This window comes from Mobula birostris, chromosome 1, assembly GCF_030028105.1.
Source record: "Mobula birostris isolate sMobBir1 chromosome 1, sMobBir1.hap1, whole genome shotgun sequence".
NCBI classification, from domain to species: domain Eukaryota; kingdom Metazoa; phylum Chordata; class Chondrichthyes; order Myliobatiformes; family Myliobatidae; genus Mobula; species Mobula birostris.
The window spans coordinates 36,277,604-36,305,490 of NC_092370.1; the positions used below are offsets into that span (position 1 = coordinate 36,277,604).

Genomic DNA, 27,887 nt, shown 5'->3' on the forward strand with positions numbered 1-27,887 from the left:
CTCGCTGGAATTCAGAGGAATGAGAGGAGATCTTAGAGAAATATAAAATTATGAAAGGGATAGATAGGAAAGTTGTTTCTACTGGTAGGTGAGACTAGAACTAGCGGACATAGTCTCAAGATTCAGGGGAGTAGATTTAGGACGGAGATGAGGAGGAAATACTTTTCCCAGAGAATGGTGTATCTGTGGAATTTTCTGCCCAATGAAGCATTGGAGGTTACCTCAGTAAACATATTTAAGACAAGGTTGGATATATTTTTGCTTAGTAGGGGAATTAAAGGTTATGGTGAAAAGGTAAGTAGGTGGAGATGAGTCCATGGCCAGATCAGCCATGAACTTATTGAATGGTGGAGCAGGCTTGATGGGCCAGATGGGCCAGATGGCCCACTCCTGCTAATATTTCTTATGTTCTTACAACCTTTGATGCCCTTACTAATCAAGGACCTATCAACCTCCATAACGCACTGTGACAATGAATTCCACACATTCGCCCCCTCTGGCTAAAGAGGGTGGCAGAATTACCATTTCAGGGTGATCAACTGGAGAAATGAGATAAAATCATGTTTTCTCATGTTAGAGATCTGGTGTGATGAGCGTGAGGGGTAGAGTGAACAAAGAAAATGCTGGTGCTAGGGTGGAAACCAAACAATCAAAGTGACAGAAAAGAAGAAAGAGGGAGGTTGAGAGAGGTTTTGGGAGAGAGGGAAAGAGAGGTTGAGAGAGAAAAAGAGAGCGAGACAGAGGAGAAGCACACGAGAACACAATCATGCTGGAGCTGAGAGATTCAGAGCACCACAGTTGCGAGAAATCTGAAATTAAAGAGATTGCTGTAAGCCCTCGGGAGGCATTATAGAGAAGGAAGATCTGCATTACAAGTTGGTGATCTCACATCAGAATTGGAAATTTTAGAAATGTAGTCCCGAGGTCTGAGGCTGTAACAGAAGATGAGCTGCTGTTGTTTGAACTTACATTTTCCTTTGTTGGAACATTAGAATCAGAGGCAGAAAGATCAGATTGGTAATGTGATGGAGAATTAAGGTGTCAATTAACTTGGAAGTTCAGACTTGCCAGTATGAACTTAATGGATGTGTTCTGGCAAAGGGGCACCCAACCAGCAGTTTGATCCTTGTACAGAAGAGATCTCATTGTCAGGATAGAATTTCGGTATGCTGATTAAAGTAAATACAAGTGAATCATTGCTTACCTGGAAGGAGTGATTTGGTCCCTGGATAGTATGAAGGGAAACATTAAAAGTGTAGATTTTGAATCTTCATGACACCAATGCATTTGATACATCAGTCCTGATGAAGGGTATCTGCCTGAAGTGTCGACTGTACTCTGTTGACTAGATGCTGGCTGGCCTGCTGAGGTCCTCCAGCATTTTGTGTGTGTTGCCTTCATTTCTGTCATGTGATTTCTGTTGGTCCTTGCACTATCTTAGCCATTTCCTCAGTTTGGCCCACCTCTCCTCCTTCAGCAAATGCGAGCACGCTTTTTTTCCCGGTTATGATGAAAAGCTATTGACGTGAAACATTAATTCTCTCTTACAAATGCTGCCAGATGTATTGTGTTCTCCCAGCAATCTCTGCTTTTGCTTCATATGTCTAATATTTGGTCCATAAATACCTCTTATATTGGCCAGAAAAAAAAATTGACGGAGTTCTCTGAGGGTAGTACAACGAATTCTGCCAGCTAGGTTATGTTTTAGAATTATTTGTGCTTTTGAGAAGTTAACAATGTACACAAACCTTTGAAGTCAGTAGGACAAGTTAATGGGACCTTTTTGTCAGTAACAAGCATGTATTACCATGGGTTTAGACATTCAGTACAAATATACTGTATTTATTTTGAGCCACTGGTTAGGCACCATGTGGAGCTTTGTACTTAAGGAAGATGTCAAGACGTGTCCTAGATTTTCCCTGAAGAGGAAACATCCATTCCACATCACCCTGTCAAGACCCCTCAGAATCTAAATTCTATGCCTATGTTTTTTTACCCTCACTGCTCTATAATTAACAGCTATGAACACACTCACTTAATGTTTTCTCATCCACTAACCTGCCTACCAACTGAGAGCTATCTGAAAATATAGCTATTAAAGTAAGATTATCAATGCAGATAATTCAGAGAAAAAAAACTCAATTTTTTAAAATGGATTGAGAATGCTGGAAATTTGAAATAAAATAAAATGCTGGAGATATTTAGTAGATCGGGGAGCATCTGCGGAGAAAGAAGCGTAGTTTACAGAGTCAAATAACTTTCACCAGAACCAAGCCACCTCCAATGGCATCCCACCACTAAGCACATCTTTCCCTCTCCTCTCTTTCTGCTTTCTGCAAGGATTGCTCCCTACGTGACTCCCTTGTCCATTCGTCCCCCCCCATCCCTTCCCACCGATCTCTCTCCCGGCACTTATCCTTGTAAGTGGAACAAGTGCTACACATGCCCTTACACTTCCTCCCTCACCACCATTCAGGGTCCCAGACAGTCCTTCCAGATGAGGCGACACTTCACGTGTGAGTCGGCTGGGGTGATATACTGTGTCCGGTGCTCCCGATGCGGCCTTCTATATATTGGCGAGACCCGACAAAGGCTGGGAGACCGTTTCGCTGAACACCTACACTCTGAACACCAGAGAAAGCAGGATCTCCCAGTGGCTACACATTTTAATTCCATGTCCCATCCCCATTCTGATATGTCTATCCACGCCCTCCTCTACTGTCAAGATGAAGCCACACTCAGGTTGGAGGAACAACACCTTATATTCTGTCTGGGTAGCCTCCAACCTGATGGCATGAGCATTGACTTCTCTAACTTCCGTTAATGCCCCACCTCCCCTTCGTACCCCGTCCCTTGTTTGTTTGTTTGTTTATTTATTTATTTATTTTCTCTTTTTTTCTCCCTCTGTCCCTCTTACTATGACTCCTTGCCCATCCTCTGGGCTCCCCTCTCCTTTCTTTCTCCCCAGGCCTCCCGTCCCATGATCCTCTCCCTTCTCCAGCCTCGTATCCCTTTTGCCAATGAACTTTCCAGCTCTTGGCTCCATCCCTCCCCCTCCTGTCTTCTCCTATCATTTCAGATTTCCCCCTCCCCCTCCCACTTTCAAATCTCTTACTATCTCTTCTTTCAGTTAGTCCTGACAAAGGACTCCGAAACGTCGACTGTACCTCTTCCTAGAGATGCTGCCTGGCCAGCTGCGTTCACCAGCATTTTTTGTGTGTTGTTAGAAAACAGGCATGTTTTAAATTGATAGGACAGCAGAGAAAATAACCATTAAATTGGAGCCCACAACAGATGAAGTGTGAACTGTATTGTCAGTTGAGAGAGGGTGATGAAGGTTTGTTTAACCCCTGATGAACAATGTGAAGGAGATGTAAACAGGAGGAATTGAATTGGGACAAAAGACAGGCAAAGCAACGTAACACACAAAATGTGGGAGGAACTGAGCAAGTCAGGCGGCATCTATGGAAATGACCACAATCTCCACAAAATTTAGAAACACCTCAGGGACCATGAGTTGCCCTGCGTTACCCTGCTCCATTCCCAAATAAAATGCTGGAATTGTTAGATGCTAGAAGCCATAAATAAAGGAGGATGCTTGAAATACTGGGCTGGTCAGATAATGCCTGTAACATTTTGGAAAATAAACAGAGGTAGTTTTCCAGAATTGCAAAATTGCATGGCTTTCTAAGTAATGGGACCACTGCACTGCAACTCCAGGAACATGGGTCCAATACTGACCTCCAGTGCTGTCTGTGTGAACTTTGCACCTTCTCTCTGATACCAGGTGCAATTCTCGCATTTCGTCTCACCTCCCACCTCCCAAAGACCTGTGTGTTGGTCACTTTAAACTGGCCATTGTAAATTGCCTTCAGATTGTAACTGAGTGTTCTATTTTGAGACACTTGATGGGATTTTGGTGAGAATAAAAAAAAACAGACTAGGTGCTTGATGGTCAGCATAGAGTGAACGGGCCAAAAGGCCTTGTTCCAAGCTGGATGGCTCTGTGACTCCATGGCAACGGCAAAGCTCAGTCATGAGGAGTAGCTTTAACTGATTGTGGAAACAAATAATTGCAGGTTTGGGATATTTACTTATGGGATCCAGGCCTGCTCTTTTAGCCAATACATAATAGCCCATGAGTAAATATTTATGAGCTCAATTTCAGAACCAGTTCAGTCTATCTGGAAGGCATACAATCAGCATACGAGTTTCATGATACAGGCCAGTAACTATGAAGGAAGAAGTCTGTGTTTCCAAGTTGGGATTTGGCACAACTTTGAGCAGAGCATGAAGGTGGTAGCTTTCCATTGTGCCTGCTGCCTTTCTTTTAGTTTGTAAGATTGGAGGTTTGAGACTAACATTAGGAATGGTATAAAATAGGATGGCTTGTCATCACTCCATTAACAGTGCTGGACTATTAAAACTACAATGACTCTGAAAGATCCAAAACCCTCCGTTATTGAAAGCCAACATGGAGGTTCAGAAAGTGATCGGGAAGGCAAATGGTAGGTAGGTTAGCTTTTATTATGAGAGGATATGTGTGCAGAAATAAAAGTATCTCATTATGTAGAACATAATATTGGCCTAGGCAAGACTGCACCTGAAGTATTGTGTTCAATTTTAATCTCCTCACCCAAAAAATTGCCAAACAATAAATCAGTGGGAATTTGCCAGCCTGGTTCCAAACAAAAGATGATTTCTAAATGACAGAAATGGAAAATAATACATTTTTGATTGTGTAGTTAGAATGTGCATTATTGGTTCCTTTTATTTCTGCAGTAACTACATTGAGTTCCTTTGCCTTATTTCCTATTCTTTGTCACTAAAACCTAATTCGTCCATAAATTTCATTCCCTTAGTTTCCCAAACTCCTCCTCAAATCCCAATATATTCCTCAATCCATTGCCATATACTGTAAGTTTTATCCATCATATGTCCATGCCTATGATGTAAACTACACTTGAAATTCTGTTGTGTGACACAGTATTTTTGTGTTACATGATAACTTTGTAATATAACTTTTATTGAATTTTCAAAAGGAATACATGAAAAAATAGAATCTACCCTCCCCCCCCCCCCCCCCCCCCCCCATATATAGTCCTACCTAAAAAGAAAGAAAGGAAGAAAAGAGCCGCCTGGGTGTTGGAAGGTTTCCACATGCTCCATGGGATTCAAAATAAATTTGGTATCATTATTTGTTACTTTCCCCAAGTGACCAAAGTCTCTATCGGAGCACTTAAATATGCCATCCTATCTTTTGTAAATAAGGGCGCCAAATACTCAAAAATGTTACATATTTGTCTCTTAAATTATAAGTAATTTTTTCGAGTGGAATAGAACTAGCCATTTCATTATTCCAACGATCCGTATTTAAATACGAATCAGATTTCCAAGTAACTGCTATAGTCTTCTTAGCTACTGCCAATGCAATTTTTATAAATTCTTTCTGATATTTATTCAATTTAAGTTCCAGTTTTATCCCTTCAATATCACCTAATAGAAATAATACAGGGTTATGTGGAAGTTGAGTTCCAGTAATTTGCTCCAATAAGATTCTTAAGTTTATCCAAAAGGGTTGAATTTTAACATAAGACCAAGTAGAATGTAAAAAAGTACCAATTTCTTGATTACACCGAAAACATTTATCAGATAGATTTGAATTTAATCTATTTATTTTTTGCGGTGTAATATATAATTGGTGTAAAAAATTATATTGTACTAATCTAAGTCGAACATTTATTGTATTTGTCATACTGTCAAGACAAAGTCTTGACCAATTTGTTTCATCAATATTAATATTCAGATCTGTTTCCCATTTTTGCTTTGACTTATGGGTTCCTTGATTAATTGTCTGTTCTTGAATCAAATTATACATACAAGAAATAAATTTTTTAATTTTCCCTTTTTGTATTAAAATTTCAATTTCATTAGGTTTTGGCAAAAACATTGTTTGACCCAGCTTACCTTTTAAGTAAGCCCTTAATTGAAAGTAACAAAAGAAAGTATTATTAGATATTTTATATTTATCCTTTAATTGTTCAAATGACATCAATATACCTCGTTCAAAACAATCTCCTATAAATTTAATTCCTTTTTGGTACCAATTATATAAAAGTTGATTGTCCATTGTAAAAGGAATAAGTCTGTTTTGGAACAAAGGCCTCCTTGCTAATAGAGATTTCTGTGTTTCATTATCAACATTTATCTTATTCCATAGATCAATCAAATGTGTTAATATAGGAGATTCTTTCTTTTCCCGTATCAATTTAGATTCCCATTTATATATAAAATCTTCAGGTCTATTTTCTCCTATCTTGTCTAGTTCTATTTTAATCCATGCTGGTTTTCGATCATCGAAGAAAGATGCAATAAATCTAAGTTGATTTGCTTTATAATAGTTTTTAAAGTTTGGAAGTTGTAACCCTACTAACCCAAATTTACATGTCAATTTTTCCAATGATATTCTTGACATTTTACCTTTCCAAAGAACTTTTCTCACACATTTATTTAACTCTTGAAAAAATTTCTGTGGCAATTGTATTGGTAATGTTTGAAACAAATACTGTAATCTAGGAAATATATTCATTTTTACAACATTGACTCTACCTACTAATGTTATTGGTAATATCATCCATTTGTCAAGATCTTCTTGAATTTTTTTCAATAGTGATAAATAATTAAATTTATATAAATTCTTTACATCATTATCAAGTCTTATACCTAAGTACTTTATACCATTTACCGGCCATCTAAATTGGGTTACTAATCGACATTGACTATAGTCTCCTTTAGTAAGAGGTAAAATTTCACTTTTATCCCAATTTATTTTGTAACCTGATACCTTCCCATATTCATCCAATCTAGAAGATAATTTATGTAACGAATGTTGTGGGTTTGTTAAATAGATCAAAACATCATCGGCAAAAAGATTAATTTTATATTCCTCCTGATTAACTCTAAAACCCATAATATCTGGATCAATTCTAATTAGTTCTGCTAATACAAATAAAGCAGGTGATAGTGGACAACCTTGTCTAGTTGACCTTTTTAACTGGAATGGTGTTGAAATTTGAGAGTTTGTCACTACTTTAGCTTTAGGGTTAGAATTTAAAGTTTTAATCCAATTTATAAAAGATGTTCCTAACCCATATTTTTCTAGTACTTTAAATAAAAAATCCCATTCTAATCTATCAAATGTTTTTTCTGCATCCAAAGCTACTACTATACTCTTCTCATCCCTTTTTTGTGCCAAATGAATTATACTGAGTAGCCGGGTTACATTATCTGCCAATTGTCTATTTTTAATAAATCCTGTTTGATCCATATGTATTAATTTTGGTAAATATTTAGATAATCTATTCGATAAAATTTTTGCTATTATTTTATAATCCGTATTCAATAAAGAAATAGGCCTGTATGATGTTGGTTTCATAAGGTCTCTGTCCTTTTTTGGCAATACTATTACAATTGCTGTTGAAAAAGATTCTGGAAGTTTATGTATTTTTTCTGCTTGACGTATTAGTTCCATAAAAAGAGGAAATAATAAATCTTTAAATTTTTTATAAAATTCAGGTGGAAAACCATCTTCTCCTGGAGATTTATTACTTTGGAGTGATCCTAAAGCTTCTTCAACTTCTTTTAATGTAAAAGACATATCTAATCCCTTCTGTTCTTCCAAATTCAATTTTGGAAGAGAAACTTGTGATAAAAACCTTTCTATCTCGTTAACATCATTTTGGGATTCTGATTGATATAATTCAGAAGAGAAATTTTTAAAGGTTTCATTTATTTCAAGAGGTTTATAAGATATTTTATTTGCCCTTGTTTTAATTGCATTTATTGTTTTGGAAGCTTGTTCTGTTTTCAACTGCCAGGCAAGAATTTTATATGCTCTCTCACCTAACTCATAATACCTTTGTTTAGTTCTTATAATTGCTTTTTCCATTCTATATGTCTGAAGCGTATTATATTGTAACTTCTTATTGACAAGTTGTTTTCGTTTTTCTTCCGACATATGTCTTTGAGATTCTTTTTCTAATTTTGTAATCTCTTTTTCCAATTGATCTAGTTCTGCCATATATTCTTTCTTAATTTTAGACGTATAACTTATTATCTGGCCCCTAAGATATGCTTTCATCGCATCCCATAATATAAATTTATCATCCACTGAATGAAAATTTGTATCCAAAAAAAATTGAATCTGTTTTTTCATAAAATCACAAAAATCTTGACGTTTTAATAATGTTGAATTAAATCTCCATCTATAAGCCACTTCTTCCTTATCAGCCATTATTATTGTCATTAATAAAGGGGAATGATCTGGTAATATTCTTGCTTTATATTCCATATTTTTCACTCTGTGTTGAATATGCATTGATAATAGAAACAAATCTATCCTTGGAAAAAGTTTTATGTCTATGGGAGTAGAACGAATAGTCTCTTTCTTTAGGATTCATTCTTCTCCATATATCAATCAGATTTCAATCCTTCATCAATGATAAAGTTAAATTTACTACCTTCGATTTTATAACAGCCTTGGTTGATTTATCTAAGACTGGGTCTAAGCAAAAATTAAAATTTCCTCCAATTAATATTTTTTCATGCGCATCCGCCAAATTCAGGAAAGCTTCTTGTATGAATTTTGCATCATTTTTGTTTGGTACATAAATATTCATAAAAGTCCATAGTTCAGAAAAAAGTTGACAATGTATAATCACATATCTCCCCGCAGAATCAGTTATTACATTTTGTATTCTAATTGGTAACGTTTTATTGATCAAAATTGCTACTCCCCTAGCTTTTGAATTAAATGAAGCCGCAACAACACTACCCACCCGATCTCTCTTTAGTTTCTGATGTTCTGTTTCCGTTAGGTGCGTTTCCTGTAAAAAAGCTAAATCTATCTTCATTTTTTTAATATGTGTTAAGATTCTTTTTCTTTTCACTGGTCCATTAAGCCCGTTAACATTAAAACTCAAAAAATTCAATAAATTAGTCACTATTCTTAACAAAGTTACTCCAATCTAAAACATTATTTATCTTCTCAACTCTCATAGTTCCTTGGGGAATCTCTTTAAACTTCACCATGTTGCTATGTGTCTCCCTCCCAACCTTCCAGGCAGAAAGAAAAAAGAAGATAGAAAAAAAACAAAAAAAGAAAAAACAAAATACCCCCCCACTAATGTTGTGAATGAAAGGATACACAACACTACCCCCCTCCATTTTACGGGTCGTGGCAAAAGCCACGCTTGCATACATGACTAGCGTAGCAATCGATCAGTGCTTCTTCCAGCTCCCCCGCAACAAAAAAAACATTATATATATATAGACGAAATTAGTATTACTATTCCCAACTAATATTCCTCCAGTTTTAACCTTTCTTACCCCCCTCGTATAATTAATAATATATTTATACATTCATCCAGCTTCAAAAATCCAACCATTCTTTAACCCAATCTTCATCTTCAATCTATCTCGCTCTCCTGGGTTTGTTCTTGTATCTGGTGAATATCCAGAGAATCTCGCACAAGCTGCTCTGCTTTCTGGTAGTCATCAAAAAATCTTTTTTCTCCACCAGGCAAAAAAATCTTCAAAGTTGCAGGATAACGCAGTGTAAATTGATAACCATGATCCCATAGGGTTTTTTTCACTGGGTTAAATTTCTTCCTTCTCTTCAAAAGTAGATAAAAACTTTGTTCCCTTTAATTATCAATGGCCCTTTTCTATCTTTGGCAGCTCGAGCAGCTGCCTGTAGAATCCTTTCCTTGTCTTGAAGTCTTAAGAATTTTATTAAAATCGATCGTGGATATTGGTCATCTTTTGGTTTTGGTCTTAAAGCTCTATGTGCCCGCTCAATTTCAATTGGTCGAACCTCCTCTTCCATTTGCAAAACATCCGGGATCCATCTTTGAAAAAATTCTATTGGTTTATCTCCCTCTGTACCTTCTTTAAGACCAACAATTTTAATATTATTACGTCTACTAAAATTTTCCAACATGTCCACTTTCTCCAAGAGTCGGTTTCTTTCTGAATTCCAGACAAGCAGATCATTTTCTGTTTTTTCCACTCTATCATTCATATACCCCATTGCTCTTTCCATCTTCTGAAGCTTCTTATCCATTTTGTCCTGTCTTGCCATAACTTTATCATAGCACATCTTCGTATCTCTAAGCTCTTCTCTTACTTTTCTTAATTCAGCTGTTAACTGCAATATAGCCTCTCTCATATCTCTATCATCTCCTTTACTTCCAATCGCTTCCAATTCTTCCTCCTCTTCTTCATCTGTGTTCTCTGCAGAATCCAATTCTGACTCTGAGTCATTTTCAATTGCAGTGGCTGTCGGTTCTTGTAGTTTGCGTTGTGTCGATTTGTGCATGCGCTCTTCTTTGCGCATGCGCATTTCCAGTGTCTTCTTCGAAGAAGCCGTTACCAGAGTCCGAGGCTCCATCATTGCAGTAGGCCCTTTTTTCTTCCCATCTCGCGGCTGCTTCGCAACAGCAGACTTCTTTTGTTGCGGTTTAGGAGGCATATCGTAAAGTAGTCTTACAAAGTTTATAAATAGTTTTCAGAAAATATTTACTAACTTTGTTTTGTTTAAACGGTACTTTACTGATTTGTTGCGGGAGAGCTGGATTTACACGTCTCAATCCCACGTCATCACGTGACGCCCCCTCACATGATAACTTTGGAACTAAAAACAGATTTGCACCTTCATATTCACTTAGTTGTTATTGTAATACCTCTCTTCATATGAGATGACTATGAACAGAGTCATTAGTTGTGCAGTTAATCAATATGCAAACAGGACTGAAATGGTTGTAGCAGCCTTAAATGCAGAGCAGACTCAACTGACTCCCATTAGATGGCATGTCCCCACCCCCGTCACAATTGAGGAATCTACCACTGTTGTAAACCTTAAATCCTCACATGTCTTGATGTTTAAAAATCACAGCTGAAACACTTCTCCTTTCTCACAGAGGAGTAACAGAGTTTGATGAGGTTGATCACTTTGCTGGGTGTCCTCTCCTATCACCACCTGAAGCAAAATTCCTCCCAATGTGCAACACAACTTAGTCCATAAGATATAGGAGCAGAATTATGCCACTTCGCCCCATCAAGCCGGCACCACCATTTCATCATAGTTAATCTAATTTTCCTCTCAGCCCCAATCTCCTGCTGTCACAGTGTATCCCTTCATGCTCTGACCAATCAAGAATCTATCGACCTCCACCTTAAATATACAGAAAGATAGCATCTACAGCTGCCCATGGCAAAGAATTCCACAAATTCACCACTCTCTGGCAAAAGAAATTCCTCCTCTTCTCCTTTCTAAAACACCGCCCCTCTATTCTAAGGCTGTGTTCTCTGGTCTTAGACTCTCCCACCATAGGAAACATCCTCACCATATCCACTCTATCAAGGCCTTTCACAATTTGATAGGTTTCAATGAAGTCACCCCTCATTCTTCTGAATTCCAATGAATACAGGCCCAAAGCCATCAAACATTCTTCATTTGACAAGCTATTCAATCCTGGAATCATTTTTGTGGACTTCCTTTGAACCCTCTCCAGTTTCAGCACATCTTTCCAAAGGTAAGGGGCCCAAACCTGCTCACAATAATCCAGATGAAGCCCCAGCAGTGCTTTATAAAGTTTCAACATTACATCCTTGCTTTTATATTTTAGTCGTCTTGTAATGAATGCTAACAGTATACACCAGGGAAAAGGACCTTGGCAATTATGGGGATGACTTACAGTGGATGGAAATGCTTGAGCATATAGACATTAAAAAAGAGGATATACTGGAGCTTTTGAAAACTATTAGATTAGATAAGTCACCGGGACTGGATGAGATATACCCCAGGCTACTGTAGGAAGTGAGGGAGGAGATTGCTGAGCCTCTGGTGATGATCTTTGCATCATCAATAGGGATGGGAGAAGTACCGGAGAATTGGAGGGTTGCAAATGTTGTTCCCTTGTTTAAGGAAGGGAGTAGAGATAACCCAGGAAATTATAGACCAGTGAGTCTTACTTCAGTGGTGGGCAAGTTGTTGGAGATAATCTGATTAGGGATAGTCAGCATGGCTTTGTCAAGGGCAGGTCGTGCCTTACGAGCCTGATCGAATTCTTTGAGGATGTAACAAGACAGACTGATGAAGGTAGAACAGTGGATGTAGTGTATATGGATTTCTGTAAGGCACTTGATAAGGTTCCCCATGCAAAGCTCATTCAGAAAGTGATGAGGCATGAGATCCAAGGAGACCTTGCTTTGTGGATCCAGTATTAGCTTGCCCACAGAAGGCAAAGGGTGATTGTAGATCATTTATGTTCTGCATGGGTGATGGTGACCAGTGGTGTTCTGCAGGGATATGTTCTGGGACCCCTCCTCCTTGTGATTTTTACAAATGACCTGGTTGAGGAAGTAGAAGGGTGGGTTAGTAAGTTTGCTGATGACTCAAAGGGTGGGGGGTGTTGTGGATAGACTGGAGGGTTGTCTGAAGTTACAGCGGGATATCAATAGGATGCAGAACTGGCTGAGAAGTGGCAGATGAAGATCAACCCAGTTAAGTGTGAAGTGGTTCATTTTTGGTAGGTCAAATTTGAAGACAGAATACAGATTCAAAGGTCCAATTTAATGACAGAGAAATGTATACAATATACATTCTGAAATGCTTTTTCTTCGCAAACATCCACGAAAACAGAGAAGTGCCCCAAAGAATGAACGACAGATAAACGTGAGAACCCCAAGATCTCCCCCGCGCATAAGCAGCAGCGAGCAACAATACCCCTCCCCTCACCGGCAAAAAAAAAGCAAGCATCAGCAGTGCCACCGAGCACTCAAGCGTGAGCTAGGCAATAGCAAAGACACAGACTTGTAGTTTCCCTAAAGACTTTGCATTTCATCTGGTATTCGACAAACCACAGGTTCTCTCTCTCCCTAATAAGGTAGAAGGAGGTGTCTCCATTTTCCTAGCAAGCGGGGAGACATAACAACAACTCGCTGGTTTATGATGTTAAAAGTCCGTTACATTGCTTTTTTCGAGCTCTGTGCCTGGAGATCGCAAATATCTTGGGACTTCAGGCCCACAGCAGTAGATCTTCTGACTCTCCCGATGGCACGCTGGTCTCCTGCGGTGACAATGACCCTCAATTCACCCGTCTCCAGAGCCCTAAGATCTTAGGCTTCCAAATACGAGCCGGACTCTCTGGTCAATCCCTTGGCATGCCAAACAACAGCCAGTTCTGAAACATCGAGAAAGGGTCCCATTCCCCAAGAACCGAAGTCTGTGTGTAACTCCAGGTCAGGGTCTTCAAAAGAACCCTAAAAGGGAAAAATAAAGATATTAAAGATGCAAGCAAAGGAGTCACTGTTTAGTGCCATCCTAACTCCCACCCTTCTACTTCCTCATCCAGGTCATTTATAATAGTATTAATGGTAAGACTCTTGGCAGTGTGGAGGATGAGAGGGATATTGGAGTCCATGTCCGTAGGACACTCAAAGCTGCTGCGCAGGTTGACAGTGTTGTTAAGAAGACATGTGGTGTGTTGGCCTTCATCAACCATGGGATTGAGTTCAAGAGCCGGAAGTAATGTTACAGCTATATAAGACCTTGGTCAGACCCCATTTGGAGTACTGTGTTCAGTTCTAGACACCTCACTAAAGGAAGGATGTGAATACTATGGAGAGAATGCAAAGGAGATAGAACATAGAATAGTACAACACAGTACAGGCCCTTCGGCCCACAATGTTGTGCCGACCCTCAAACCCTGCCTCCCATGTAAGCCCCCACCTGAAATTCCTCCATATACCTGTCAAATAGTCTCTTAAACTTCACTAGTGTATCTGCCTCCACCACTGACTCAGGCAGTGCATTCCACGCACCAACCTCTCTCTGAGTAAAAAACCTTCCTCTAATATCCCCCTCGAATTTCCCACCCCTTACCTTAAAGCCATGTCCTCTTGTATTGAGCAGTGGTGCCCTGGGGAAGAGGCGCTGGCTATCCACTCTATCTATTCCTCTTATTATCTTGTACACCTCTATCATGTCTCCTCTCATTCTCCTTCTCTCCAAAGAGTAAAGCTCTAGCTCCCTTAATCTCTGATCATAATGCATACTTTCTAAACCAGGCAGCATCCTGGTAAATCTCCTCTGTACCCTTTCCAATGCTTCCACATCCTTCCTATAGTGAGGTGACCAGAACTGGACACAGTACTCCAAGTGTGGCCTAACCAGAGTTTTATAGAGCTGCATCATTACATCGCGACTCTTAAACTCTATCCCTCGACTTATGAAAGCTAACAACCCATAAGCTTTCTTAACTACCCTATCCACCTGTGAGGCAACTTTCAGGGATCTGTGGACATGTACCCTGAGATCCCTCTGCTCCTCCACACTACCAAGTATCCTGCCATTTACTTTGTACTCTGCCTTGGAGTTTGTCCTTCAAAAGTGTACCACCTCACACTTCTCCGGGTTGAACTCCATCTGCCACTTCTCAGCCCACTCCTGCATCCTATCAATGTGTCTCTGCAATCTTCGACAATCCTCTACACTATCTACAACACCACCAACCTTTGTGTCGTCTGCAAACTTGCCAACCCACCCTTCTACCCCCACAACCAGGTTGTTAATAAAAATCACGAGAAGTAGAGGTCCCAGAACAGATCCTTGTGGGACTCCACTAGTCACAATCCTCCAATCTGAATGTACTCCCTCCACCATCACCCTCTGCCTTCTGCAGGCAAGCCAATTCTGAAACCACCTGGCCAAACTTCCCTGAATCCCATGCCTTCTAACTTTCTGATTAAGCCTACCATGTGGAACCTTGTCAAATGCCTTACTAAAATCCATATAGATCACATCCACTGCACTACCCTCATCTATATGCCTGGTCACCTCCTCAAAGAACTCTATCAGGCTTGTTAGACACGATCTGCCCTTCACAAAGCCATGCTGACTGTCCCTGATCAGACCATGATTCTCTAAATGCCCATAGATCCTATCTCTAAGAATCTTTTCCAACAGCTTTCCCACCACAGACGTAAGGCTCACTGGTCTATAATTACCCGGACTATCCCTACTACCTTTTTTGAACAAGGGGACAACATCCGCCTCCCTCCAATCCTCCGGTACCATTCCTGTGGACAACAAGTACATAAAGATCCTAGCCAGAGGCTCAGCAATCTCTTCTCTCACCTTGTGGAGCAGCCTGGGGAATATTCCGTCAGGACCCGGGGACTTATCTGTCCTAATGTATATTAACAACTCTAACACCTCCCCTCCCTTAATATCAACATGCTCCAGAGCATCAACCTCACTCATATTGTCCTCACCATCATCAAGTTCCCTCTCATTGGTGAATACCAAAGAGAAGTATTCATTGAGGACCTCGCTCACTTCCACAGCCTCCAGGCACATCTTTCCACCTTTATCTCTAATCAGTCCTACCTTCACTCCTGTCATCCTTTTTTTCTTCACATAATTGAAGAATGCCTTGGGGTTTTCCTTTACCCTACTCACCAAGACCTTCTCCTGCCCCCTTCTTGCTCCTCTCAGCCCCTTCTTAAGCTCCTTTCTTGCTTCTCTATATTCCACAATAGACCCATCTGATCCTTGCTTCCTAAACCTCATGTATGCTGCCTTCTTCCACCTGACTAGATTTTCCACCTCACGTATCACCCTAGGTTCCTTCACCCTACCATTCTTTATCTTCCTCACCGGGACAAGTTTATCCCTAACATCCTGCAAGAGATCTCTAAACATCGACCTCATGTCCATAGTACATTTCCCTGCAAAAACATCATCCCAATTCACACCCGCAAGTTCTAGCCTTATAGCCTCATAATATGCCTTTCCCCAATTAAAAATTTTCCTGTCCTCTTTGATTCTTTCCTTTTCCAGGGTAATGCTAAAGGCCAGGGAGCGGTGGTCACTGTCCCCCAGATGCTCACCCACTGAGAAATCTGTGACCTGACCTGGTTCATTACCTAGTACTAGATGTAGTATGGCATTCCCCCTGGTTGGCCTGTCCACATACTGTGACAGGAATCCATCCTGGACACACTTAACAAACTGTGCCCCATCTAAACTCTTGGAATGAATCAGGTGCCAATCAATATTAGGGAAGTTAAAGTCACCCATGATAACAACCCTGTTATTTTCGCACCTTTCCAAAATCTGCCTCCCAATCTGCTCCTCTGTATCTCTGCGACTACCAGGGGGTCTATAGAATACCTCCAGTAGAGTAACTGCTCCCTTCCTGTTCCTGACTTCCAGCCATATTGACTCAAAAGAGGATCTTGCTACATCACCCACCCTTTCTGTAGCTGTAATAGTATCCCTGACCAGTAATGCCACCCCTCCTCCCCTTTTTCCGCCCTCTCTATCCCTCTTAAAGCACTGAAATCCAGGAATATTGAGAATCCATTCCTGCCCTGGTGCCAGCCAAGTCTCTGCAATGGCCACTACATCAAAATTCCATGTATGTATCCAAGCTCTCAGTTCATCACCTTTGTTCCTGATGCTTCTTGCATTGAGGTACAAACATTTCAGCCCTTCTACCTTACTGCCTTTACACCGTTTATTCTGCTTCTCTTTCCTCAAAGCCTCTCTGTATGTTAGATCTGGCTTTACTCCATGCACTTCTTTCACTGCTCTATTTCTCTGGGTCCCATCCCCCTCGCAAATTAGTTTAAACCCTCCCGAACCATGCTAGCAAACCTACCTGCAAGGATATTGCTCCCCCTCGAGTTCAGGTGCAACCCATCCAATCTATACAGGTCCCACCTTCCCCAGAAGAGATCCCAATGATCTAAAAATCTAAAACCCTGCTCCCTGCACCAACTCCTCAGCCACGCATTCAACTGCCATCTCCTCCAGTTCTTACCATCACTGTCACGTAGCACTGGCAGCAATCCTGGGAACGCCACCCTTGAGGTCCTGTTCTTCAGCCTTCTGCCTAGTTCCCGAAACTCACACTTCAGGACCTCATCCCTCTTTCTGCCTATGTTGTTGGTCCCAACATGTATCACGACTTCCGGTTGCTTTCCCTCTCGTACCAGGATGTCGTGCACCCAATCAGAGACATCCCGGACCCTGGCACCCGGGAGGCAACAAACCATGCAGGTGTCCTTGTCACGTCCACAAAATCTCCTGTCTGCTCCCCTGACTATAGAGTCTCCAATGACGACAGCTCTCCTCTTCTCCGTCCCACCCTTCTGTACCATAGGGTCAGATTCCGTGCCGGAGGCCCTGCCACCGTGGCTCACACCTGGTTGGTCGTCCCCGCCAACAGTATCCAGGATGGTAAACTTATTATTCAGGGGAATGGCTACAGGGGTGCTCTACACTACCTGTCTGCTCACCTTCGCTTCCCCCCCTCTCACTGTCACCCAACGACCTGCTTCCGACAGCCTAGGTGTGACTACCTCCCTGTAGCTCTCATCTATGACTGCCTCATTCTCCCTTATGAGTCGAAGGTCATCCAGCTGCTGCTCCAGATTCCTTACACGGTCTTCCAGATCGCCCAGCCGTATGCACTTCTGGCAGATGTGACTCTGCGGGAGAGGGAGGTTCCCCCAAGACTGCTACATCTCACATGAGAGGCACATCACCGTCTCAGGAGACATTGTAAAAACTAACTGCAAGCTAGCTTGTCCTCCGCCTCTTCTTGTCGAAGCCTCCCAAGTCAAAGCCTCAAAGCTCCACTCCTTCACTGGCCCACTCACGCACTGGCCATATGGGTCCTAGCTATGCCTGCCTTTTTGTTGGCTTTGTGGAACAATCTATGTTCCGTGCCTATTCTGGTATCTGTCCCCCACTTTTCCTTCGCTACAGCGATGACTGCATTGGCGCTGCTTCCTGCACGCATGCTGAGCTCGTTGACTTTATTAACTTTGCCTCCAACTTTCACCCTGCCCTCAAGTTTACCTGGTCCATTTCCGACAGCTCCCTCCCCTTTCTAGATCTTTCTGTCTCTGTCTCTGGAGACAGCTTATCCACTGATGTCTACTATAAGCCTACTGACTCTCACAGCTATCTGGACTATTCCTCTTCTCACCCTGTCTCTTGCAAAACTGCCATCCCCTTCTAGCAATTCCTCTGTCTCCGCCGCATCTGCTCTCAGGATGAGGCTTTTCATTCCAGTACGAGGGAGATGTCCTCCTTTTTTAAAGAAAGGGACTTCCCTTCCTCCACTATCAACTCTGCTCTCAAACGCATCTCCCCCATTTCATGTACATCTGCTCTCACTCCATCCTCCCGCCACCCCACTAGGAATAGGGTTCCTCTGGTCCTCACCTACCACCCTGCCAGCCTCCGGGTAAAACATATTATTCTCCATAACTTCCGCCACCTCCAATGGGATCCCACCACTAAGCACATCTTTCCCTCCCCCCCCTCTGCTTTCCACAGGGATCACTCCCTACGCGACTCCCTTGTCCATTCGTCCCCCCCATCCCTCCCCACTGATCTCCTTCCTGGCACTTATCCTTGTAAGCAGAACAAGTGCTACACATGCCCTTACACTTCCTCACTTACCACATTCAGGGCCCCAGACAGTCCTTCCAGGTGAGGCGACACTTCACCTGTGAGTCGACTGAGGTGATATACTGCGTCCGGTGCTCCCGATGTGGCCTTCTATATATTGGCGAGACCCGACGCAGACTGGGAGACCGCTTTGCTGAACATCTACGCTCTGTCCGCCAGAGAAAGCAGGATCTTTCCAGTGGCCACACATTTTAATTCCACATCCCATTCCCATTCTGACATGTCTATCCACAGCCTCCTCTACTGTAAAGATGGAGAGCGTGCCTTACGAGAATTGGTTGAGTGAACTTGGTCTTTTCTGCTTGGAGCGACGGAGGATGAGAGGTGACCTGATAGAAGTGTATAAGATGATGAGGGGCATTGATTACGTGGATAACCAGAGGCTTTTTTCCCAGCTGAAATGGCTAATATGAGGGGGCATAGTTTTAAGGTGCTCGGCAGTAGGTACAGGGGGGATGTCAGGGATAAGTTTTTCACACAGAGAATGGTAGATGCATGGAATGGGCTGCTGGTGACGGCGGTGGAGGCGGATACAATAGGGTCTGTAGCTTAGAAAAATAGAGGGCTATGTGGTAGGGTAGTTCTAGGCAGTTTCTAGAGTGGAGTACATGTTGGGCATGATATCGTGGACCAAAGGGCCTGTAATGTGCTGTAGATATCTATATTTTATGTCAACATTGAATTTGCCTTCCTCACCACAGAATCAGTGATATCAAAGTATGTTTGTGTCACCGTATGATTCATTTTCTTGTGGACCTTCATAACATATAGAAAGGAACACAATAGAATCAATGAAAGACCACACATAACAGGACAGACATACAACCACCAATGTGCAAAGGATAACAATCTGCAAAATACAAAAAGGAAAAAAAAAGAAAAAAATTAACAATAAATATTAAGAATATGAACTAAAGAGTTCTTCAAAGTGAATCCATAGGTTGAAGGAATAGTTCAGTGTTGAGGTGAGTGATGTGGTTCAAGAGCCTGATGCTTGAGAGGTAATAACTGTTCCTGAATTTGGTTTTGCCTGCCCTGAGGCTCCTGTATCTCCTTCCTGATGGCAGCACGAGAAGAGACCATGGCCTGAATGGTGGCGGTCCTTGCTGCTGCTGCTTTCATAGTGATGTGCTCCATAGTGATGGTAAGAATTGCAGGAGATGGCAGTTGAATGCATGGCTGAGGAGCTGGTGCAGGGAGCAGGGTTTTAGATTTTTGAATCATTGGGATCTCTTCTGGGGAAGGTGGGACCTGTACAGATTGGATGGGTTGCACCTGAACTCGAGGAGGAGCAATATCCTTGCAGGTAGGTTTGCTAGCATGGTTCGGGAGGGTTTAAACTAATTTGCAAGGGGGATGGGACGCGGAGCGATAGAGCAGTGAAAGAAGTGCATGGAGTAAAGCCAGATCTAACATATAGAGAGGGTTTGAGGAAAGAGAAGCAGAATAAACGGTCTAAAGACAGTAAGGTAGAAGGGCTAAAGTGAGTGTACTTCAATTCAAGAAGCATCAGAAACAAAGGTGATGAACTGAGAGCTTGGATACATACATGGAAGCATGATGTAGTGGCCATTACAGCGACTTGGCTGGCACCGGGGCAGGAATGGATTCTCAATATTCCTGGATTTCAGTGCTTTAAAAGGAATAGAGAGGGGGAGAAAAGGGGAGGTGGGGTGGCATTACTGGTCAGGGATACTATTACAGCTACAGAAAGGGTGGGTAATGCAGCAGGATCCTCTTTTGAGGCAGTATAGGTGGAAGTCAAGAACAGGAAGGGAGCAGTTACTCTATTGGGAGTATTCTATAGGCCCCCTGGTAGCAGCAGAGATACCGAAGAGCAGATTGGGAGGTAGATTTTGGAAAGGTGCGAAAATAACAGGGTTGTTATCATGGGTGACTTTAACTTCCCTAATATTGATTGGCACCTGAGTTGTTCCAAGGGTTTAGATGGGGCAGAGTCTGTTAGTGTGTCCAGGACAGACTCCTGTCACAGTATGTTGACAGGCCGACTAGGGGGAATGCCATACTAGATCTAGTATTAGGTAATGAACTGGATCAGGTCACAGATCTCTCAGTGGGTGAGCATCTGGGGGACAGTGACCACCGCTCCCTGGCCTTTAGCATTATCATTGAAAAGGATAGAATCAGAGAGGACAGGAAAATTTTTAATTGGGAAAGGGTAAATTATGAGGCTATAAGGCTAGAGCTTGCGGGTGTGAATTGGGATGATGTTTTTGCAGGGAAATGTACTATGGACATGTGGTCGATGTTTAGAGACCTCTTGTAGGGTGTTAGGGATAAATTTGTCCCAATGAGGAAGATAAAGAATGGTAGAGTGAAGGAACCATGGGTGACAAGTGAGGTGGAAAATCTAGTCAGGTGGAAGAAGGCAGCATACATGAGTTTTAGGAAGCAAGGATCAGATGGGTCTATTGAGGAATATAGGGTAGCAAGTAAGAAGTTTAAGAAGGGGCTGAGAAGAGCAAGAAGAGGGCATGAGAAGGCCTTGGTGAGTAGGGTAAAGGAAAACCCCAAGGCATTCTTCAATTATGTGAAGAACAAAAGGATGACAGGAGTGAAGGTAGGACCGATTAGAGATAAAGGTGGGAAGATGTGCCTGGAGGCTGTGGAAGTGAGCGAGGTCCTCAATGAATACTTCTCTTCGGTATTCACCAATGAGAGGGAACTTGATGACAATGAGGACAATATGAGTGAGGTTGATGTTCTGGAGCATGTTGATATTAAGGGAGAGGAGGTGTTGGAGTTATTAAAATAAATTAGGACAGATAAGTCCCTGGGGCCTGACGGAATATTCCCCAGGCTGCTCCACGAGGCGAGGGAAGAGATTGCTGAGTTTCTGGCTAGGATCTTTATGTCCTTGTTACTGGAGGATTGGAGAGAGGCGAATATTGTCCCCTTGTTCAAAAAAAGTAGTAGGGATAGTCCGGGTAATTATAGACCAGTGAGCCTTACGTCTGTGGTGGGAAAGCTGTTGGAAAAGATTCTTAGAGATAGGATCTATGGGCATTTAGAGAATCATGGTCTGATCAGGGACAGTCAGCATGGCTTTGTGAAGGGCAGATTGTGTCTAACAAGCCTGATAGAATTCTTTGAGGAGATGACCAGGCATATAGATGAGGGTAGTGCAGTGGATGTGATCTATATGGATTTTAGTAAGGCATTTGACAAGGTTCCACACAGTAGGCTTATTCAGAAAGTCAGAAGACATGGGATCCAGGGAAGTTTGGCCAGGTGGATTCAGAATTGGCTTGCCTGCAGAAGGCAGAGGGTCGTGGTGGAGGGAATACATTCGTATTGGAGGGTTGTGACTAGTGGTGTCCCACAAGGATCTGTTCTGGGACCTCTACTTTTCATGATTTTTATTAACAACCTGGATGTGGGGCTAGAACGGTGGGTTGGCCAGTTTGCAGATGACACAAACGTTGGTGGTGCTGTAGATAGTGTAGAGGATTGTCGAAGATTGCAGAGAGACATTGATAGGATGCAGAAGTGGGCTGAGAAGTGGCAGATGGAGTTCAACCCGGTGAAGTGTGAGGTGGTACACTTTGGAAGGACAAACTTCAAGGCAGAGTACAAAGTAAATGGCAGGATACTTGGTAGTGTGGAGGAGCAGAGGGATCTGGGAATACATGTCCCTGAAAGTTGCCTCACAGGTGGATAGGGTAGTTAAGAAAGCTTATGGGGTGTTAGCTTTCATAAGTCGAGGGATAGAGTTTAAGAGTCACGATGTAATGATGCAGCTCTATAAAACTCTGGTTAGGCCACACTTGGAGTATTGTGTCCAGTTCTGGTCCCCTCACTATAGGAAGGATGTGGAAGCATTGGAAAGGGTACTGAGGAGTTTTATCAGGATGCTGCCTGGTTTAGAGAGTATGGATTATGATCAGAGATTAAGGGAACTAGGGTTTTACTCTTTGGAGAGAAGGAGGATGAGAGGAGACATGATAGAGGTGTACAAGATAATAAGAGGAATAGATAGAGTGGATAGCCAGCGCCTCTTCCCCAGGGCACCACTGCTCAATACAAGAGGACATGGCTTTAAGGTAAGGGACTGGGAAGTTCAAGGAGGATATTAGAGGAAGGTTGTTTACTCAGAGAGTGGTTGGTGCGTAGAATACACTGCCTGAGTCAATGGTGGAGGCAGATACACTAGTGAAATTTAAGAGACTACTAGAGAAGTATATGGGTGAATTTAAGGTGGGGGGTTATATGGGAGGCAGGGTTTGAGGGTCGGCAGAACAATGTGGGCCGAAGGGCCTGTACTGTGCTGTGCTATTCTATGTTCTATGTTCTGTATAGATGTGTTCTGTGATGGGGAGGGCTTTACCAGCGATTGTCTTACTTTATGTAGTTCATTAGTTTATGTAGTTCATTACTTTATGTACTTCATTCAAGGGCATTGGTGTTTCCATAGCTAGCTGTGAGGCAGCCTGTCAACACACTCTCAATTGTGTATCTATAGAAGTTTGCCAAAGTTTTAGATGACATGACGAATCTTCACAAACTTCTAAGAAAGTAAAGGTGTTATCTTGCTTTCTTTGTAACGGCCCTTACATGCTGGGCCTGGTAGGACATATCCTTTGAAAGTATAACGCTGAAGAATTTAAAGCTGCTTAACCTCTCCACCTCTAACTCCCCAGTGAGGACTCCAGTTTCCTCTTTCTGTACTCAATAATCAGCTCTTTGATCTCGCTGACACTCAGCGAAATTTTCCTTATCCTTCCTCAATGCTGATTCATCACCACCTTTGATTTGGCCAATAACAGTGGTGTCATCAGCAAACTTAAATATGTAGCTAAGCAGAATGAAAATCAGAATCAGATTTATTATGGCTGCTGTATGTCAGCAAATTTGTTTTTCTGCAGCAGCAATACATAGCAAGATTACTGTAAATTACAGAAAAAGGTGAGTAGCACAAAAGAGAAATAGCGAGGCAGTATTCATAGGTTCATGGATCATTCAGAAATGATTACGCTGATAATGATAAATGATAAACACTGCTGTGTGACTCTAAGTCTGATAGAAGAAGAGAAGAAGTTGTTCCTAAAATGTCCAAGATGTTGAATGTGAGTCTGCTGTGTGGTTTCTTATTACTGTGTCGGAAGTCAAGGGCAAGCCCTGTGTGCCAGACATGCAAAGAAAGATTGCTTCCTGACATTAACAAGCTAAGCTGGTGCAGATGGTGCAGAAATGTTTTGATGTATGTTTGCTAGTCCAGAAGAATTTATGGAGATTATGTTTTACTGTTCTAGAGGTGGTGAAGTTTGGCTCATTGTATAACCAGCTTGTGAGCTTAAAAGATTCAAAAGGTTATCTGTCTCAATGCCAGGAACCTCCTTTTTTTGATTTACTTCGGCACTGCTAATGAACATTCCTATGACTTCTTTGAACTAGAGGAAGAATTTTAGCTTCAATTACAGGCCAGGTGAGAGTTGACATAACAACCTTTCAGAGTGCAAACTTGAGGCCGGGATCTAATTTGGCTTGGTCTTGCAAAGAAAGGCCTGTTTTAATGGGTAATTCAAACCACTCACACAGGGATTAAAGATGCCAAAAATAATTTCCTTTATGCTGGTAACATTGGTACAGACATAAACAGCTGTGGACATTATTGCTGTTATCCTAGACACACTTGCTCAGAGAGTGACATGGTTTCCAGGAGGGCAGACACTATCATTCATGTTCACATAGCCTAGTGGCTTGGAAGGTACAACTGGCAAAATTCAATTATCTGCGTTAAATCATGGACTTTGGTGCTGCCTGTGTAAAAGTTTGCATGTTGTCCCTGTAACTGTGGCACAAATTTCCTCCAGGTATTCTGGTTTCCTCCTATGCCCCACAGTTATAGACTGATAGTTACTTTATTGGTCCCAAAGGAAACACAGTGTCACGGTGGCATTTCAAGTGCATAGATATACAAATATTAGAAGAGAAGTAAGAAACAATTAAAAAAAAGTCACCGTAGAAATAATATGTACAAGATTACAAGTCAAAGATCACAAGATCTATAAGATTTCCAGGTTCACACTGGTAGTGCAGTTTAGAAGATTACTTGGCCAATATAATTGTGGGTGAATGAGGTAGCAGTTATAGAATAGGGATGAATTGCTGGGAACATCTGTAAAAGGGTACGGGGTAGCAGCATGGTAGTGTAGCGGTTAACGTAACGCTTTACAGTGCCAGTGACCCTGGTTCAATTCCTGCCGCTGTATGTAAGGAGCTTGTTATGTTCTTCCTGTGATTTTGTGGGTTGCCGCAGGGTGCTCCGGTTTCCTCCTACTCTCCAAAGATATATGGGCTAGTAGATTAATTGGCCACATGGGTGTGATTGGGCAGCATGGCCTTGTTGTGCTGGAAGGGTAAAAGTACCATGCTGTATCTCTAAATAATAAAACAAAATCAAGTCACTGTAGGATTAATTAAATGGATGCTTCATTCACAAACGTGTTTGGCCAAAAGGCCTGTTTCCATGCTGTATGTCTCTATGACTCTCCTGTGTCTGCACTTTTGGTGGTGTTCAGGGCTTCCTTCATCAAGTCAGTAGCTTTCTCTTGGTTTTCACTACTGTCAGTCATGCAAGTCCCGGGTGGGGAGTCAGAAACACCGTGGCACTCAGATGTAGAAGGATTCTTCATTGCCGTTTCTATAACCACTTTATTTTACCACTCAGGGTTGTCAGCTCTAAGCTGAACCTGCGAACCTGGAGGACCGGTGGACAACTCTTAATTTGGCCTCTAACCTTTGACCAGTTTGGCATGGATGACCTGACCATAAAATCCTACCTCCAGCCAACATAGCTCTCCAGGTCATTGAGACACGCAAGCCTCCAAACAACGATAAGGGTTGCAGTCCTCTTGGAGGACTTTTGAGTGTAACTACAATGATTTTGAGGACCAAAGTTTTCTAGGAGGTGTCAACAGGAATTTACCATGTTTTTGCAGTAGGCACCAATATCAGGTACTAGACTGCACAACGAAGAAAAGGTCTTTCAATTGTTCTATGTTCCTCCCTAGATTACTGTCTTATTGAGAGCAGGCGCCTTGGTGTGAATGGGCCAATACAACACATTTAATAACATATGGAACATATTGTGTGTATGTGGATTCTGTACAAATTTTCATAAATAAATAGAGGCAAATATTGCAGTATGAGGAAAATGTGACGGGAGTGGCAGAGAAATGAGCTGTCTCGAGGTGCTGAGTGACTGGTGTGATGAGCTAAATCTACTTCAGTACGGTGGGATTTTATGAAAGGAAAGCAGCTCTCAAAATTGCACCAGTATATAAATATATAGTTTCTATATAATAACTCTTCTGTTAGCAATGTTTAAATTAGTTATAACTTTTAATAGCTTTTCTTTAGGGAGGTATCATTTACACTTAAAGTATTTGATACTACTTATGCCCAAAACATGTTGAAAAAATATTTAGTAGCTGATGAACTTCCAATATTCTGTTGGAAAATTTAACAGTCCATTTGCACACAGCAAGGTCTCACAAAGCTCCTGTGAGATGATGATTCTGTAGTCTTTTCCAATGTTGTTAAACATTAAATGCATAATTTGATAGTTGGAAAACTTCCCACTCTTATTTCTGCATCAGTGCTATGAAATCTCTTCAACTACCTGGGGGAGTCCTGCAGTACGTAACACTTTTCATATGAACCAGTGGATAGGTTTTTCCAACGTTAGTGGGGATAAAACAACTTGCCTGGAGCCTCTACACTGAGTCTCAGCGAAATTCCAGAAAATTGTCGACAAAATATTTATTTGGGAACAACAATGGTAAATGAAAACAATTGAAGACAGCTATCAGTTCTGCTTAAAGGCACACAACATGATATAAGTTTAATTAGTGAAATAGATTGAGTGCTCTTAGTAGCCTTGACATGAAATACTGCAAATCCAAACTGGTCCAGATGACCAGGTGAAGGGTTTCAACCTGAAGTATTGACTATCTATTTCCCTCCACAAATGGTGCCTGATCTACTGAGTTCCTCCAGTGCTTGTGTGTTGCTCCAGATTTCAGCATCTGCAGTCTCTTCAAACTGGTTGTCTTATACCCACCAATGTTGGAGGCTGTGCCTACTGTACCATCTGAAAAGTGGCATCTCCACTACTGCAGCACTCCTTCAGCACATCTAATTTATGAGACTTGGACTGCTAACCATCAGACCCAAATGCAGTGGTTACCACTGAACCTAGATGTCACTGTTGTAAGGTACTATTAGTACCCAGATTAATTTGGGGTTTATATTTTCTATTTTGAATTGATGCATATATTGTTCCTAGTAACTTATTTAATACATTATCTCTTCTTTCCAGCAATTATGTATGTTATGGGAGCATTGGGTCCTGCAGCAGGATATCTTCTTGGTGGTGTCTTGATTGGCTTCTATGTAGATCCCAGGGCCACAATTCAGATTGACCAGACTGACCCACGCTTCATTGGAAATTGGTAAGAAGTAGCAGTAGCCTTTTATTTTCCTGTCTTTGCATACCACAGGAATCCATATCTTACAGTGAATGAATGTAATTGATGCCTAAATAGAACAAGTTAAAAGAAGCATTAGTTTTAACTCCATAAGGTTATTTGTTGTAAACTTGAAGGCCCCTGAATAACAAAACTGTAAAAGCATTGATTCAAAAAGGAAGATAAGTTCTGAGAAAATAAGAAAATGTTTAGAAAGGTCAAGGAATATGTTTCAATTTGACACCGCAGGATATCCTATATTATAAACACAAGAGATACTGCGGATGCTGGAAATCCAGAGCAACGCACACAAAATGCTGGAGGAACTCAGCAGGTCAGGCAGCATCTATGGAAATGAATAAACAGTTGACATTTTGGGCCGAGACCCTTCTTCAGGATGTGAAAGCAAGGGGGAAGATCAGAATAAAAAGGTCGGGGGGGGGAGGGATGGAGGATTAACTAGGAGGTGATAGATGAAGCCAGGTGGGTTGGAAAAGTAAAGGGGTGGAGAAGAAGGATGGGGGAGGGAAAAACATTACTGGAAGGAGAAATTGATGTTCATGCCATCCGGTTGGAGGCTACCTAGAATATGAGGTGTTGCTCCTCCACCCTGAGCATAGCCTCATCATGCCAAAAGAGGAGGCCATGGACTGACATGTGGAAATGGGAATGGGAATATGAATTAAAATGGTTGGCAACCAGGAAGTTCCGCTTCTGGCAGATGGAGTGAAGGTGCTAGACAAAGCAGCCCCTCAATTTACTTCGGGTCTCACCAATGTAGAGGAGGCCGCCGGGAGCACAGGATACAACAGACTACCCCAACAGATTCACAGGTGAAGTATTGC

The 27,887-nt window shown here is 41.8% G+C and overlaps 1 protein-coding gene across 1 annotated transcript in view; it reads left to right on the forward strand.

The window, feature by feature from the left end:
• slco5a1 (solute carrier organic anion transporter family member 5A1) overlaps positions 1-27,887 on the forward strand; it is a 215,447-nt gene that overhangs the window by 103,430 nt on the left and 84,130 nt on the right. Inside the window, exon 2 of the mRNA XM_072253965.1 lies at positions 26,895-27,027. Within this exon, the coding sequence (XP_072110066.1) occupies positions 26,895-27,027 (133 nt within the window). The remainder of the gene's footprint in view (positions 1-26,894; positions 27,028-27,887) is intronic.